This window comes from Lepidochelys kempii, chromosome 4 (assembly GCF_965140265.1).
Source record: "Lepidochelys kempii isolate rLepKem1 chromosome 4, rLepKem1.hap2, whole genome shotgun sequence".
Taxonomy (NCBI): Eukaryota; Metazoa; Chordata; order Testudines; family Cheloniidae; genus Lepidochelys; species Lepidochelys kempii.
This window is the reverse complement of record NC_133259.1, coordinates 121,921,269-121,936,489: the sequence shown is the minus strand read 5'-3', so window position 1 is coordinate 121,936,489 and position 15,221 is coordinate 121,921,269. Positions and strand designations below refer to the sequence as shown.

Sequence of the window (15,221 nt, the reverse complement as noted above, 5' to 3'; positions counted from 1 at the left end):
CTAAGGAGATATTAATGGGGTAGGTCATCAGGCCTTGCTGCAGAGTCCCAAAAACTGATAGAACTCCACTTTGAGGCATCAGCTCATTTTAGTGATAAAATGGATACGATTCTGCAGAAATTAAAACCAAGAGAGTTAAAGCCCAATCTCTAGGGCTTTTCCAGTCCTCATCTCTTCAGAAAAGAAAATACCTTATATGTTGTTTCAGTTCCACAGGCAATCCCCTTCTGTTCAGCAGCAGCAGAGCACTCAATCCCAGAGAAGATACCAATCTTCTACCTTTTCCAGGATTGCTCCTGCGAAAAGTCCACAATACAGACTGCATATTGTCCTGCTGGTGGTGGCTACGCAACATTGTGGGCAAGATGGCTGAGAGTCACACACTTCTATCTATGCAATTTGGACCACATCTCTTGACCTTCTATGATGCCTGGTGCAAGTTCACTTCATATTGCTGGGTACTAGATATCATCAGTGGTGGTTACTCAATCACATTTTACACCAGGCTTTCTCACATCCCTCTCCCTCTCATGAAAAACTTCTGTGGGAGAAAATAAGCTCCCTTCCATAAAGGAGGCTATAGAAGCGGTTCCTCCATTGCACCAAGAGCAGGCATTTTACTCCAAATATTTCCTAGTGCCCAAAAGAGATACAGTCTGAGACCCATCCTGGACCTCAGAATCTTAAGCAAATTTATGAAAACCTTCAAGTTCAGGAAATTAATAGCTAAATGTGAACCTCAGCTATCATGATTCAGATTCATCGTACATCCAAGAACATTTTAAATGATACCTAATTATCCACAGTTCTCCATCATAAACAAAGAGCTTATGTTTTTCAGTGTCAGAAGCACATAAATGTGACCATTAAGCTGACTATTGCTGTTCCTGGATTGGCAGGATTGGTCCTGTTAAAGACCTCCATTAATCAGGTGGAAGTCGGGGGGGGTGTCCCTGAATATTTTCCCATATGAACAAGTTGAGAGTCCAAAGGTCATTGGCTTAGATTTTTCTAAGCTGCTTGTGACGGTCCTTGCCAAGCTTCATTGACACTTAGATTATCAAAGTTGTTTATCATGGCTGTTACTATATGTGAGCAGATTTGAATTTAATAATGCTCTTATAAGATACATCTGTATACCACTAAGACCACTTAAATGTGTTGCTATGCTGAAACAGAAGATTGATACTCTGTTACCATACACTGACTTGCCTCCTGCACATTGGTCAAGATTTGCTAATAGTTACCATGCTGTGGTATCTGAAATACTGCGCTATAGGCAAATCAACTAAAGCCTGGTATGTTCCTCAGGGCTACCACTGTGCTACAAGGGTTCCTTAGCTTCACAGGATCAGAGAAACACCATAGACGCTTCTGCCAGTTCTGGGGACAACTCTACGCTTCTCTGCCTTTTCCTTCATTGGCCCCTATTTGCTCAAGACTAGAGCTGTGTGGGAACTGCAATTGCACACGAAACAACATTTTTTTGAAAAAAAAAATGCTTTGGATCAATTGAAATGTGACATTTAGATTTCAACTTTTAATTTTTTTTAAGTAAAAAAATAATTTTCAAGATGAAAAATTGTATTGAAATGAAAAGATGAAATGTCCCATTTGGAAAAAGTCAAAATGGAATGTTTTGAGCTTATCAAAATGCTTTTCTTCCCCTTTTTAGGAGCAAAACTTCATTGAAGCAACATATTCCCACAAAAAGTTTCAGTTCCAAAGAAACAGCATTTCCAACAGAAAAACTTTCTGTCACAGAAACTTTGACCAGTGGTACTCAGGACGCATTTGGTCCCTTTCCTCTCCAGCAGCTTACACTGCCTTAAGTTCTGTTCCTGCAAGGCATAGAACACCTTTAGGAGTTTAGCTTGAGCCCTACAGAGCTTCTAAACTTTGCAGGAGTTGATCTTCCAGATATGCAAACTCTCAATTGTCTGAAGGCTACTCCACTGCCTTCAGATAACTGTGGTTTGTTTTGTATTTTTCTGTAGTTAAAAGCTTCAGATCTTCAGCTTGTGTAATTCCAGTGGAGCTATATTGATTTACACCAGCTGAGAATCTGGCACAAAATTGAAAATAACTATAGTATCTGAGAGTCGGCTATGATAAGACAAACAGGGATGTCTTTTTAATGGCAATCATTATATAGCCCCGTTATACAGACGAAAGGAAAAAAATATTTCAAAATTATTAATAATGAAAGTGCCAAAAGTGAGTCACATGATTTGGTTTCAGCCATAGCCCCATGGTCAAAATCCAAAAGTGTAATGAATATAAATAGTTTTTATATGTGTCTTTTGATAGTTATTTGCTATTTGGCCACTTTTCAACTGGAGGAGCTTGGTCTTCAGCAATTCAGCAGAATTGTCAAATCTCTGGACATTGCTAAAATGCATAAGGTAATGAAAGTAATTTCACTTTAGCAAAAATTTTAAACTAACATCACACCATGTTTTCATATTGTTTGATTAATTATTTTTTGAGTCGAGAGGTCTTTGCTGTGATTTTAAAAACTGTGGGTACTGTTCTTCCTTCACTTACACTCTGAACTTTTCAGCTTCTGAGTTAATTTAAATAAGACTGGATGAATGTCTTTTGGTTAAATGATGGGAAATCAATATTCTGCTAGCACAAAACTGCCGCACTTCCGAAGTCATACTCAGTTTATACTACTTGTTCATGATTTATTTCCATGTAAAGCAATAAAAATTATATTACATGGATGTACCATGGGTAAGCTCTAATTGTCTAGATGTCTGAGGAGACATCCAAAACACTGAGGTTTTGGGTAATTGGCATTTCAGTTCATAAATACATTTGTGTTCAGGGGAAAGGCAAATTTCAGATAACTGGGATTTATCTATACAGTCTTTATACTTATTATCCTGCTCATTGTGACTGCATTGCCTTTCCAGTGAGCATAGTTGTCATGTAGTATAAGAGAAGAGAGCAGGCTAGTCTGGCTGTGTTATGCATCTGAAGGCATTGGCATGGAGTGTTTCCATAAAGTCAGTTCAAACAGTAATGATGTAGTTCATTAATTGTTAGGGATAAGAATACAGGAGATGTGGCTAGGAAGATTATCAAAATCTGATGGGCAAATGACACTTTCTTTAAAAAGTTCTCCCAACCCCCAGGACTCTTTGTAAAGATTTCTGGGGAAAAACAAGTGGTTTGGACACTTCTGGAGCTCGTGTGGCTATCAATGATATTTTACTTTGCAAAACATCTGATTTCTAATCCATACTGGTCACCGCTCAATGATTCCATTCTCTTAACCTTAGGTGGCTGGAGTGCCAGTGTCCCTGACACTATTTTGCTCCACACACATTTATTTTCTCCTTCCTTGCGTACAATATACCTATTCCATAAAGGAAGGTGTAATACCAAGTGACCTTCCACACTGTTTCTTCTGGTACACTTTTTTCCTCTTGCATCAGAGAAGCTTTTTTGTCTCTAGAGTGATGCTAGATTAGATGAATGCACCTGCAGCAGAGGATTTAGAAGCAGCAGTTGGTCCCCCAGCAACAGGGACAAAAACAACAGAAGGCAGATTTGCAGCCGTAGCAACAGCATGAGGGTGGCAGACAGAATTCTGGGATACCCTTTGGGGATGTTGACCTATTACAACATGCTAAGATCCTCCTGTCCTGAGTTCATCTTGCGTTTTAGTTGAGATGCAAACTAATGTTTCATGTATATTACTTAAACAGATTTACTTTATCTAATGAACATAAAAGGAGATGTTTCTCCAGATCATGGGCCCAACTGTGTGACTCTTAATTATGCAAGTAGTCCTTACTCATATCAGTAATCTTTCTGAAGTCTAGGGGACTATTTGAGTGAGCTCTACTTGTGTGAGTAAGAATTGCAAGATGGGATTCGTATTTGTAAATGCTGATAAAATAGAGGAAAAACCCTTCCTCCATACCAGAATATGGCTGGGTATTTTGATTAAAGCAAAATAATTAGGAATACTAGACACATTTCAGTCTGAATGGAAAATTAGGAATCTGTGCATTAGGAATCTAAACATGGAATCTATGCATGTAATAAGAGAACATACAAGAGCTCTTTAAGGCCCTATACCTATAAAAATATTTTACAGGAACAGGTTCCAATCCTGCAATCTCAGTGGGATTCCTCTTATGAGAAAAGATGACTTGCCTATTGGTTGCAGGATCAGGACTTACTGTTTTTATTAATCTGTATTATTCTTATATGTATGTGAGGAAGCTGAAGGGTTTGTATCTTAAAGACAAGGACAAAAGAGAGACAAAAATGAAGAAAATAACTTTGAAATGTACTGTGCCATTAGCCTTACACCTCTTTATTTTTATGTCATTTTAGCACTTTGTTGACTATAGTGCTGTGCAGCAATAACTGATCAGCACAAAAATACATACTGACTTAGTGTTTTGTTTATTTTTAGCCTTCGGGAATCTGTTTTGTTCTGTCTCACATTCTGAATCCCTTCAACCTTGACAACTGCTAATAATAATGACTTTGTAATGTGCTTTGAGATCTACGGATGAAAAGCACTAGGTATTTTCAATTATTATTACTGTATTATGGGTTATGCATGTAATAATGCCTAAGTTAAGATTTCCTAACACTTCCCATTATAAAAAGCAGTCGTGGCAGGTCCACAGGGAGCATGACAACCTACTACCATTATCAGTTACTCTGTTAGCTTACATGGCTGAGGTCTGTGCTGTGGATATAAAGGTTCCTACCTTACTGATGACCCAAGTCAGTGTCAGTATGATTCCATGTGATAGAATTTCATTTTTTTCAGTTTGCTTTTTTAAAAACTTAGGAAATACTCTACAAAAAAATTACATTAAAGATTGTTATGGTTGCAAAGTGAAGTACATAACCAACTTTAATTCACCACCCCACCACCACCTGCCCCCTGGCCTTTGTACATTACAATAATATCTTTAATTACATGATCACATACTATTTTATTACTTCAGTAATATATTAAAGCACTACAGTGGGCAAAATTAATCCCTGGTGTAATTCCATTGGTTTCAGTGGAATTACATGAGGGATGAATCTGGCTCATTGTATTCTATGAGTAGTGAAACTTGGAGCACTTGAGGACAGGCTATCAGTGCCTACACTGAAGAAATTATCTTTTTACCAGGCAGTGTGTATTTCAAGATGAATAAGCAAAGTAAGGTCATTACCAAAATGATAGCTCTGTGACTTCCCTTACACATTTGATACCAATAACATCACAAGATAGCAAAGACACAAATAATCACTAATGAGGATGCTACTTATTTACACATGACAAAAAGGAGGACTGAAATGCAATGGAATTTTTCTCATGGCTCATTAAATAATTGGTCAACAAAACACAAAAGTTCCCATTGTTAAGGAATGAAAAATGCACTGTAGGTTCATGGGGCTGGACTCTACCCACACTTGCACTCTGTGCAACCCTATCATGTGGATCATTAAGGCCAGATTTGTGGACTTTGGCTCAAACAACCTCCTAGTCAGAGCTGGAGGTTGGCATACCCTGGAATGTGTGTCCAAGAGTGGCATTCAAAGCCTTCTCTGGCATGGCACATAAAGAGCCTCTACAGGGCTTATGCACAAACCCCTGATTCTTTCTGTTTTGTCTGTCCTTGAAGACTCATGCAAGAACACACTGGTCACTAAAATATACATCATCGTAGCAAATATCTTAATTATACCTTTCACAACTCTCTGTATATTTTAGAGTAACAGCCGTGTTAGTCTGTATTCGCAAAAAGAAAAGGAGTACTTGTGGCACGAAAGCTCATGCTCAAATAAATTGGTTAGTCTCTAAGGTGCCACAAGTACTCCTTTTCTTTTTGTGTATATTTTAGACAACTCATAGTGTTTGATTACTTAATTACCCATTTTTCCCTAATAGAGTGTGAAATCTTCATGGCCACTATGTAATTGGACTAGCAGCAGGAAGCCTCCAGGGACAATAGCCACCTGTCAAAGATATATGTAGTCTTGAAGCCATGTGGCTCCCAGGATATTAGCAAGACCGGGGGAGCGGGGAGTGATGTAATATGTTTTACTGGACTAATTTCTGTTGGTGAGGGAGGCAAACTAGTCTCTCACTCACCAACAGGAGTTGGTACAATAAAATATATTAGTTCACCCATCTTGTCCCACCTGCTAATGATAGGTTTCAGAGTGGTAGCCGTGTTAGTCTGTATCAGCAAAAAGAAAAGGAGTACTTGTGGCACCTTAGAGACTAACAAATTAATTTGAGCATAAGATTTCGTGGGCTAAAACCCACTTCATCGGATGCATGCCGTGGAAAATACCGTAGTTCTCTGTGTATATATATATCTTCCTATTGTATGTTCCATGGCATGCATCCAATGAAGTGGGCTTTAGCCCACGAAAGCTTATGCTCAAATAAATTTGTTAGTCTCCAAGGTGCCACAAGTACTCCTCGTTCTTTCTGCTAAAGATAGCAGTTAGAAAATTATGTACAAGTCGGTGCTGCCAACCCAAGAACAAGAGTTGTTAAAAGTCAATTGATCTGAACTTATTTTTCTTATAAACTTTGTCTGCTTTGGATAAGAACTGATTCATTATCTTTTATCAGTATATATTATTGTTTCATCTGCCTTGAAATGGTAGCTGCAAGCACCATGCAGATGATGATTAAGCAAAGATCCAGGGGGTCTAGGCCCTGCAGTCAGAGGGAGCTGAGAAAGAGCAGTGAATCAGAGGCACAGCGGCAGGTGGTAGCGCAATGCACAAGTGATTGCTGCCTGATAGGGTGGGCTGAGTGAGAGGAATATCAAGGACGCAGGAAGGGAAGGAAGAAAAGAGTCCATATGGAAAGAAGGGTCTGCCAAAGAGCAGCAGTCCTTGACACCAGCTTTGGTTTAACTAAATCAGTTTAAAAACACCCCTTTGGATTAACTGGTGCAACTCAGTATGTAGATAAGGCCTTCAGTACATCACCACTATGGAAGAATACTGTGACATTGGACCTGATTCTCTTCTGCCTTGTGCCCTATGTCAGGGGTGGGGAACCCTTTTTCTATCAGGGGCCATAGACCCACAGAAAAAAATCAATCACAGGCCACACACAAATAAAAAGCAAAGGTCTGATCCAAAGCCCATGCCGTTGACTACCCCGGTCTTTGGATCAGATGCTGTGATGTTGTTCTTGCCGTAAATCAGCCCTACCATCCCCTGCTGCTGTCGTGTGGCTCTTCTCTGAATTCCCCCTGGTTTGTCAGTATATTTCTGGGGGGCCCAGAGCCAAGTGCAGGAATCCCAGGAGCGTGGGGGGGCTCCTCCCCAGAACTGGACGGAGAGGAGCTGTCCTCCCCCTGCTCCGGGGTGGATGTCCCAGTGGCTAGCCAGGATGGAACACTTGGATGGGCCCCGACTTTTGGTGGGTGGGCAATGACAGGGGGCAGGGGTGGGGGAGAGGATGGAATGGGGCTGCGTCTCCCCTGCCTCCTCCAGCTGGCGTTGCAGGGGTGATGGACCCAGGCACGCACCCAGCTCTGAGGGGAGACGCCTCTCTCCAGCAGCAACGGCTTCCGTCCCACCGCCCCACGCCAGGCCTGGCTCCCCAAGCAGCAGGCCTATTTTTTTTTAGCATTCCTCTGCCATCGCTGGGCTGCCCGCTTGCTCACCCACCCTACACCAAGCGGCGGATTAGCCGCTATGCCAAGGGGGTGTGCCCAGGAGCCCCCGCCAATTGTGGGGCCCTGAAAAAATGGGAGCCCCTGCACCCCCACCCATTCTGACTCCCTGCCCAGCGCGCCTGCTGGGGAACAGTGTCAGGGTGCAGGGGCTTGCCCCGCTCCGCCCGCCTGGTGCTCCAGTCAGGGATCGGGGTCAGGGCATGGGGGCTTGCGAGCGGGCACACCCCCGTGCTCTGACCCTACTTCCCGGCTGGAGTGCCAGACAGACAGTGCGGGATGAGCCCCCAACCCCACTCCCTAGCTGGAGCACCCGGCGGGCAGAGCAGGGCGAGCCCCCGACCCCACTCCCCAGCCGGAGCACCAGATGGTCAGAGTGGGGCAAGCCCCCGCTCTCTGGCTGGAGCTCTCAGTGGGCAGAGCAGGGCGAGCCCCTCAACTCCGCTTCTTGGCTGGAGTGCCAGGCAGGTGGAGTGGGCTGAGCTCCCAACCCCTCTCCACAGCTGGAGAGCCAGGCTGAGTGGGGCGAGCCCCGGACCCTGCTTCCCGGTTGGAGCACAGGGTGGGCGGAGCGGGGCAGGGCTGGATGAAATTAAGCAACGGGCGGAATCTGGCCCACGGAACATAGATTCCCCACGCTTGCCCTATGTGGTGACATTTACACCTGTGCAAAATGGGTGAAAAATGTTACTGTGCTAAGATGGTACTGTTTTACATCCAGTTTGCACAGATGTAATGACAATATAAGATACAAAGTAGTAGCGAATCAGACCTATTGATTCCACAGGGGAGGATCCTACATTTCCCCATATGCAGGGTGTGGTAAACCCAGGACAAACAGCTACAAAAGGGGGGTAGTAATTAGTCCCAGGGGTTTAAAAGGCCCCTCCCTATCCACTAAGGAGAGAGAACTATGGGGCAATAAGGTTCAGCTGGAAAAGGGGTCGCTAGGGAACCAATTAGGTTCAGCTGACTCCAACTACTTGGGACCTTTTTAAACCCTCCCCTGAGTGGTAGGAGGGGGAGAGTGAGGGGAGTAGGGAAGCTGCCTGTAGGCTGTTTGTGAGAAGACACCAAATCTTCCCAGTAAGGAGGCTGCACTTGCTCCCCAGAAGGGAAGGAAAACAAGCACAAGGGAGTGACTGAGGAGAGGAGTAGCAGGACCCTGTGCCACCAATAAGGATTTGCCTTGCCCCAATCCTGAGTCTCCAAGGCTAAAAAGGACTGAGATGAACAAGATATTTTGCCACAAGGGAGAATGATTTGCTAGACTGGCTAGGAGGAAACATATCTCATTGCTGTAGAGCTAACAAAAAGTATTCCACCAAAATGAGAATCACAAATAAAACAACATTATCCATACCCTAGGGCAGGGGTTGGCAACCTTTCAGAAGTGGTGTGCCAAGTCTTCATTTACTCACTCTAATTTAAGGTTTTTGCATGCCAGTAATACATTTTAATGTTTTTAAAAGGTCTCTTTCTATAAGTCTATAATATATAACTAAACTATTGTTGTATTTAAAGTAAATAAGATTTTTAAAATATTTAAGAAGCTTCATTTAAAATTAAATTAAAATGCAGAGCGCCGCAGAGCGCCCCAGACCGGTAGCCAGGACCCGGGCAGTGTGAGTGCCACTGAAAATCAGCTTGCATGTCATAGGTTGCCTACCTCTGCCCTAGGGTTTCATTTTCATACCAGGCCTTTTTGGGCTGAATGGAGTGCCTGTGGTTTTCCAGAGCTTGATGGACTAGGTTCTTCAGCCTCCCAGCCAATATGCTCTAGGGTATTTGGATGATGTGGTAGTGTACAGGCTAAGATGTGCAATAGTTAAAAATGAGACCTAATCCTTAGGTACTTCCTTGGAAATGGTCCTGTCAGGCCTATAGTTAGCAAAGTGAAGGTCTCACAAGATTTTTCCACACTCACTGTCAGGCAAATCCTTTCATTTCTAAGAATTGTAATGGAAAGGTCAAAGTTCAGATTTGGAATTTATCCTGAAATCAGTGGCCCATAATGAATGAGAGTACCATATTTCAAGATTCTAGTTCAAAAGGCCATTTAAATAGTTAAAATTCTATAGAAAGGTTGATGACCTTTTGGTGAACTCCAATAGAAAAGTGGAAGTTCAAATGTTAGATCTTGTTTTTTCCAGTATTCGGAGGCCCACAATGTGTGTGTGTGCCAAATTTCAATCTTCTAGTTCAATGGAAACAGAAAATTAATTGTGTTAGTCATCTTTATTGTATAGCTAGATTTACTAGACTAGAATCATTTCTTTACAGTACCCAGTTTTTTTCCAGACACAAACTTGTGTCCCAGTATAGTGATGTTTTAACAAGCAGTAATTTGAAAACAAGGTCACGCTGCATCAAAACATCATCATACTATGAACATGGGGGTGTTTTTCAGGTCCATAAAAAGATTTTAGGACTTACTGATATCGCACAAGGTATGGCTTCAGGACATAAGGTTGTTGCAACAAAACTGAAATGCACCTACAAATACTGGGGTGTGTATTAATTACAATTGTAGTGTAATACACAAGCGAAGTCTGCAGCAGTGTTTCTAAGAAAATCTGTGTAATCTCCATGTAAATATTGCGTGTAACTCAATTCTTCAGTTCATCAAATTTGAAAGAAGTAATCCCTTGTTAGTTTCTTAGATTCTTCTTCAGTGTCTTGAATTTGAGTACATGGATAAAAGATGAATGGAGTCAGATATATGATTCTCTTTACGTAAAAGAGAACTGGATTGATCCATTGCTAGGGTAAGTACTAAATATTCAATATATTTGAAAGTTTAAAGGTGACATCATGGAAAAAGGTCCTCCTGAAAATTCAGTTTGCTTTAAAATATATTTCTTTGCAATTTGCTATGTTTATAAAACCATATGGTCCAATCCTGCTCCTATTGTAGTCAATGTCAAAACTCTTATTGGCCTCAATGGGAGCAGGGCAGACCCTTTAATTTATCCATAAGTGAGTTACTTAGCTCCAAGAAAAGTTCTCTCATAGATGTTACACGCTAGTTTCCCCAACCCAGAAAATGAAACTGGAACATATAATATTGAAATCAGAGTCAAACAACTATCTTCTAAAGTTAGGCTTTGATCCAGCAAAACTTTAAGCACATGATTAATCCCACTGACTTCAGTGATACAACTCTCATGATTGAGATTGCATACATGTTTAAGTGCTTTGCTGGGTCAGGACTCTAGGGCTGTCCAAGTTCAACAACGGTTCTAATATGTAGACACAGGGCCAAACTCTGTTAGGCTAAGCATATACCAGCTGGTTCCACTGATACAGAGTATAAACCATCATCTAACTCAGTTGTTATATTCAGTACAATTTAAAAAAACACTGTTTAGGTGGAGGCAAAGTAGTAAACACACTGGTATAAATTCTGTCTTGAAATACACACACAATTCCAGTAAAGTCAGTATGAGTTGCAGATGTGTGTGTGTGCTGGCAGAATTTGGCCCATTCCATCCCCAGTACAGTAATTCAAAACACAATGGCTGCTTCCAGTGATTTTTATAAATATTTTTAAATCTGGGATTAGTATTTCATTAGATGTAAGACCACTGAGCCTGATTGTCATTTACACTCAGTGTAAAGGGCCCTTAAAATGGACATAAATTAAATTTACACCCTCTTTGAGGGTGCTTCATACACTGTTAGAGTGCTGTAAAAGACTTGAGTTTTATGAGATTCAGAGGCATTGTTTTCATTAGTCTCTGTATCATCTGTTCCAAGTGTTGATCCCTCTTTTCGTACTGTAGATCCTGAGCTCCTATCTTCCGCTGAGGCAAAATTCTCAACAGGCACTTGGCCATAATAAGGAGTGCAGGACTAGGCCCATAAACTAGAAATATCTAGTAGATATTACACAGCAATGAATACTGATGGCTCTGCTCTCCAGGGGTGGCAGAAGCTTCTTAAAAATGGAAGGGCCACTGGCACCTGAACCGTGGCCCCACCCCCCACACCTCCCCTTCCCCGCAAGGCCCTTCCCCATCTCTTCCCCCAAGGCCCCGCTCCCTGCTCACTCTTCTCTGCCCCTCCCCCCACTCGCCCTTAGGGCTGGTAAAAAGTGGGGGGGCCATGTCCTCCTAGCCCCCCTGTTCCAGCGCCCTGCTGCTCTCAATAAGTGTATGTGTCTCATGTAAAAGTCAATGGGAGTTGCTCAGGTGCATCCAACCACCCAATTTGGCCAGTGGGTTTGAAATTTGCATCAAAGGGTTGAAAGTGTAACCACGAGTAATAAACTTGGCAGCTTCAAATGTGTTGAATGTACTTTTGTTTCCCTTTCACTGGGCCTGCTCCAGCTTCACTAAAGTTAGTGGAAAGAATCCCACTGACTTCAATGGGAGTTGGATTGCACGGCAGGCTAGATCCACAAAGGGACTTAGGTGCCTTGCCATCCAGTGGAATCCACAGCCCTGAGTTTGCTGCCCAGACTCCGTATACAGTGAATGGGGAGAGATCAGTGTCTAAGAAGGGGATCCACAAACGCCAGAACACCTAAGCTAGCCAATAGGAAAGGCTGAGGAGGGGGGTGGGTCATAAACCTCACCCTTCAAAGAGACTTAGAACCCTCTGCTGGAGTTAGGCACCTAACTCATATCTTGCAAAAATGCTGGAGCAGAAGTGGTGGTACGACCCTGTGCCCTATAACTTTTAGCCCAGTAGTTAGAGCATTCACGCAGGATGTGGGGGAGCTGGATTCAGTTAATCTCTCTACATGATGGTGCAAAGGGATATGAACTTGTTTCCCCCTGCTCTGGAGAATTCTCTCACCACTGGACTCTGGGATATTCTGGGGCAGGTTTTTCCTAATCTCTCCTGCTGCAGCTGTTTCCTGGTATATAAATAGTTAAATATGCACTGGGCCAGCGGAGGTGTGAGAATAATTCTATAGTCTAGTGGTTAGGACACCAAGTGGTCTCTGGGGGACCCAGGTACCAGTCCCCCTGTTTCAATGGAAATTAAATTATTTATACACAGTAGAGCAGTTTCAACAGGAGAGACTGAGAGAGACCTACCCCAGAATACCTTCTAGACCAATGGTTAGTGCTTTCTCCTCCAAGATGCAGCAAGGGAGACTTAAGTTCATAAAAAAAGAAGAATGGCCATATTAGGTCAGACCAATGTTTCAACCTAGCCCAGTATCCTGTCTTCCAGCAGTGGCCAATGCCAGATGCTTCAGAGGGAATGAATAGAGCAGGGCAATTTTCGAGTGTTCCAGCCCCTGTTGTCCAGATTCTGGCAGTCAGAGGTTTAGGGACACCCAGAATATGGGGTTATGTCCCTGATCATCTTGGCTAATAGCCATTGATGGACCTATCCTCCAGGAACTTGCCTAATTCTTTTTTGAACCCAGTTATACTTGTGGCCTTCACAGCATCCACTGGCAACAAGTTCCACAAGTTGACTGTGCATTGTGTGAAGAAGTACTTCCTTGTGTGTGTTTTAAACCTGCTTATTCATTTCATTGGGTGACCCCTAGTTCTGTTATGTGAAGGGGTAAATAACACTTCCCTATTCATTTTCTGCACACCATTCATGATTTTAGAGACCTCTATCATATCCCCTCCTTAGTCTTCTCTTTTTTTAAACTGAATAGTCCCCGTCTTTTTAATCTCCCCTCATATGGAAGCTGTTCCGTACTCCTAATAATTTTTGTTGCCTGTCTATGTACTTTTCCAATACATCCTTGGTTAGTGCCCTAACCATGGGTTAAAAGTTGGGGTGGGGAGACTTCTCTTGGAGCTGTTTTGTGTGGGTTTAGGCATGCTCAGAGCATGCCTACCAGATTAGGCCATGTGGGGGAATGTGTAGTTTGAGGATCCTACTGTGTCTTTGGCACGAGATAGATGCCTGAGTGCCTAGACTGAGATGGCTGTGCATATGCTCATTGGCAGAAATTTAACAACTAGAGGACTTTAATGGTGGAAGTTTAGGCACCTACAGAATTAGGCATCAGCTGAATGGGCGTTTGAGGATCTCAGTGATGCTTAAATGTTGCGTTTAGGTGTCTAAGACCTTTTGTGGATCTAACCCTGACTCCCAGAAGTTACCCATTGGCATTACATCAGAGTGATAGTACAAACTAAGATTCTGAAGCTCCTTTTACGTTCTCAGTGAGAGCTGAACTACGTAATAAGGCGTGGAACCTCATTACACTACCCCTCTCTAATATGAAAATCTGTTATTCAGTTACTCCCACCCTTTGTTTTGATGTGAGTGGCTATAGACACGTCAGAAGCCTATGTGCTCTTATTACAAAGGGGCTCTAAAACCAGAGAGAAAGAGGTGAAGATCACAGAAAAGTATTGGCTTCTGAAGAATTTGTGATACCAAGAAGGCAACGTCCCAGTTAAGCAATGTTGTTCTTTCATTGCATGAGACTCCCAAAGTAATGCAAACCTTCAATATTCAAGACCTGAGTGTTTATGTATAGGATACTAATATGTCTGTTTTAAGTATAGGTTCAAATTACATTAATGTATTCCCCATTGTCTTTGGTGGGGTTTGCAGTAGTGAAACTGAGAGGAGAATTTGGCTTTAAGCTGTGAACGTTTTAATTCTGATATACACAAATAATGCAAAACAAAAAACCCAAACCATGTTGGATGTCCCGCCAGCTCCACTTTTTTGTTTGAGGGATTTATTTACTCAAGCAAATTATTCCTGTCCTTCCAATTTTTGATTAAATGAGATTGTGCTAGCGATACACTCGCTCTGTCAGATAATATGAACAATGTTACTTAGACCATTGTCTGTCTTTGTTCTTTCATCGGTACCTACTTTGTTTGCCATAACTGCCTCCCTGACTCGCTGTCTGACACTGCTATAAAATGAACTTGCAATGTGCTGGTTTAGTCAGCATGGATTACACTTGTTTCACACAGATAAACAGTTTATTAGAAATAGACTAACTTTTGTTCAAGAAGTGAAGTAACATTTTGAGTGCCACAGTCTGTGCCACTAATCATTAATCAAATCAATTGATCAGTTCAGTTAATAGGGAATAAACAGAGCCAAAGTCTTATCAAATTTGCGTCACGGACAATTTCAGATACTGCATTATTATGAATTTGTATAAGAGAAAAAGTGAAAATAAGATTTAAAAGTATTTTTTTAAAGATGGCAGCCAAAAATAGAACAACTGATCAAGCAACTTGCTGACAAATTAGCGAATCGTGTTACCACTGTAAAGACTTCGACGGTCACAAAGCCAAAGGAATTTGATTTGACCACCCCTAAGCCACGAGCCATAACGATACCTGAGCCAATACCGTTACAGGAGAAGCATCGACCTGTGAGTGGTTTTTATTCCTTGGAAAATGTTAAGTTGTATGTGTTTTGTACTCAACCATAGTATATGGTTAACAGTCTCTTCCCTGAAGTTATCTGAATCTAAAATAATTGAAGAAAACCTACCAACACTGATGGAATAACAGGAAACACTTTGGTGTTCTGAATTGAAGGCTAAATTTGTAGAAAATAATTAATACTGTTTTTAATCGATGTAATTGG

General features: G+C 42.0%; 1 protein-coding gene across 3 annotated transcripts in view; it reads left to right on the top strand.

Moving 5' to 3' along the window:
* CFAP99 (cilia and flagella associated protein 99) overlaps nt 1-15,221 on the top strand; it is a 107,892-nt gene that overhangs the window by 36,751 nt on the left and 55,920 nt on the right. For all 3 annotated transcript variants that reach the window (XM_073342717.1, XM_073342716.1, XM_073342715.1), the window contains exons 4-6: nt 2,311-2,405; nt 10,332-10,444; nt 14,829-15,003. In XM_073342717.1, coding sequence (XP_073198818.1) covers nt 2,311-2,405; nt 10,332-10,444; nt 14,829-15,003 — 383 coding nt within the window. The remainder of the gene's footprint in view (nt 1-2,310; nt 2,406-10,331; nt 10,445-14,828; nt 15,004-15,221) is intronic.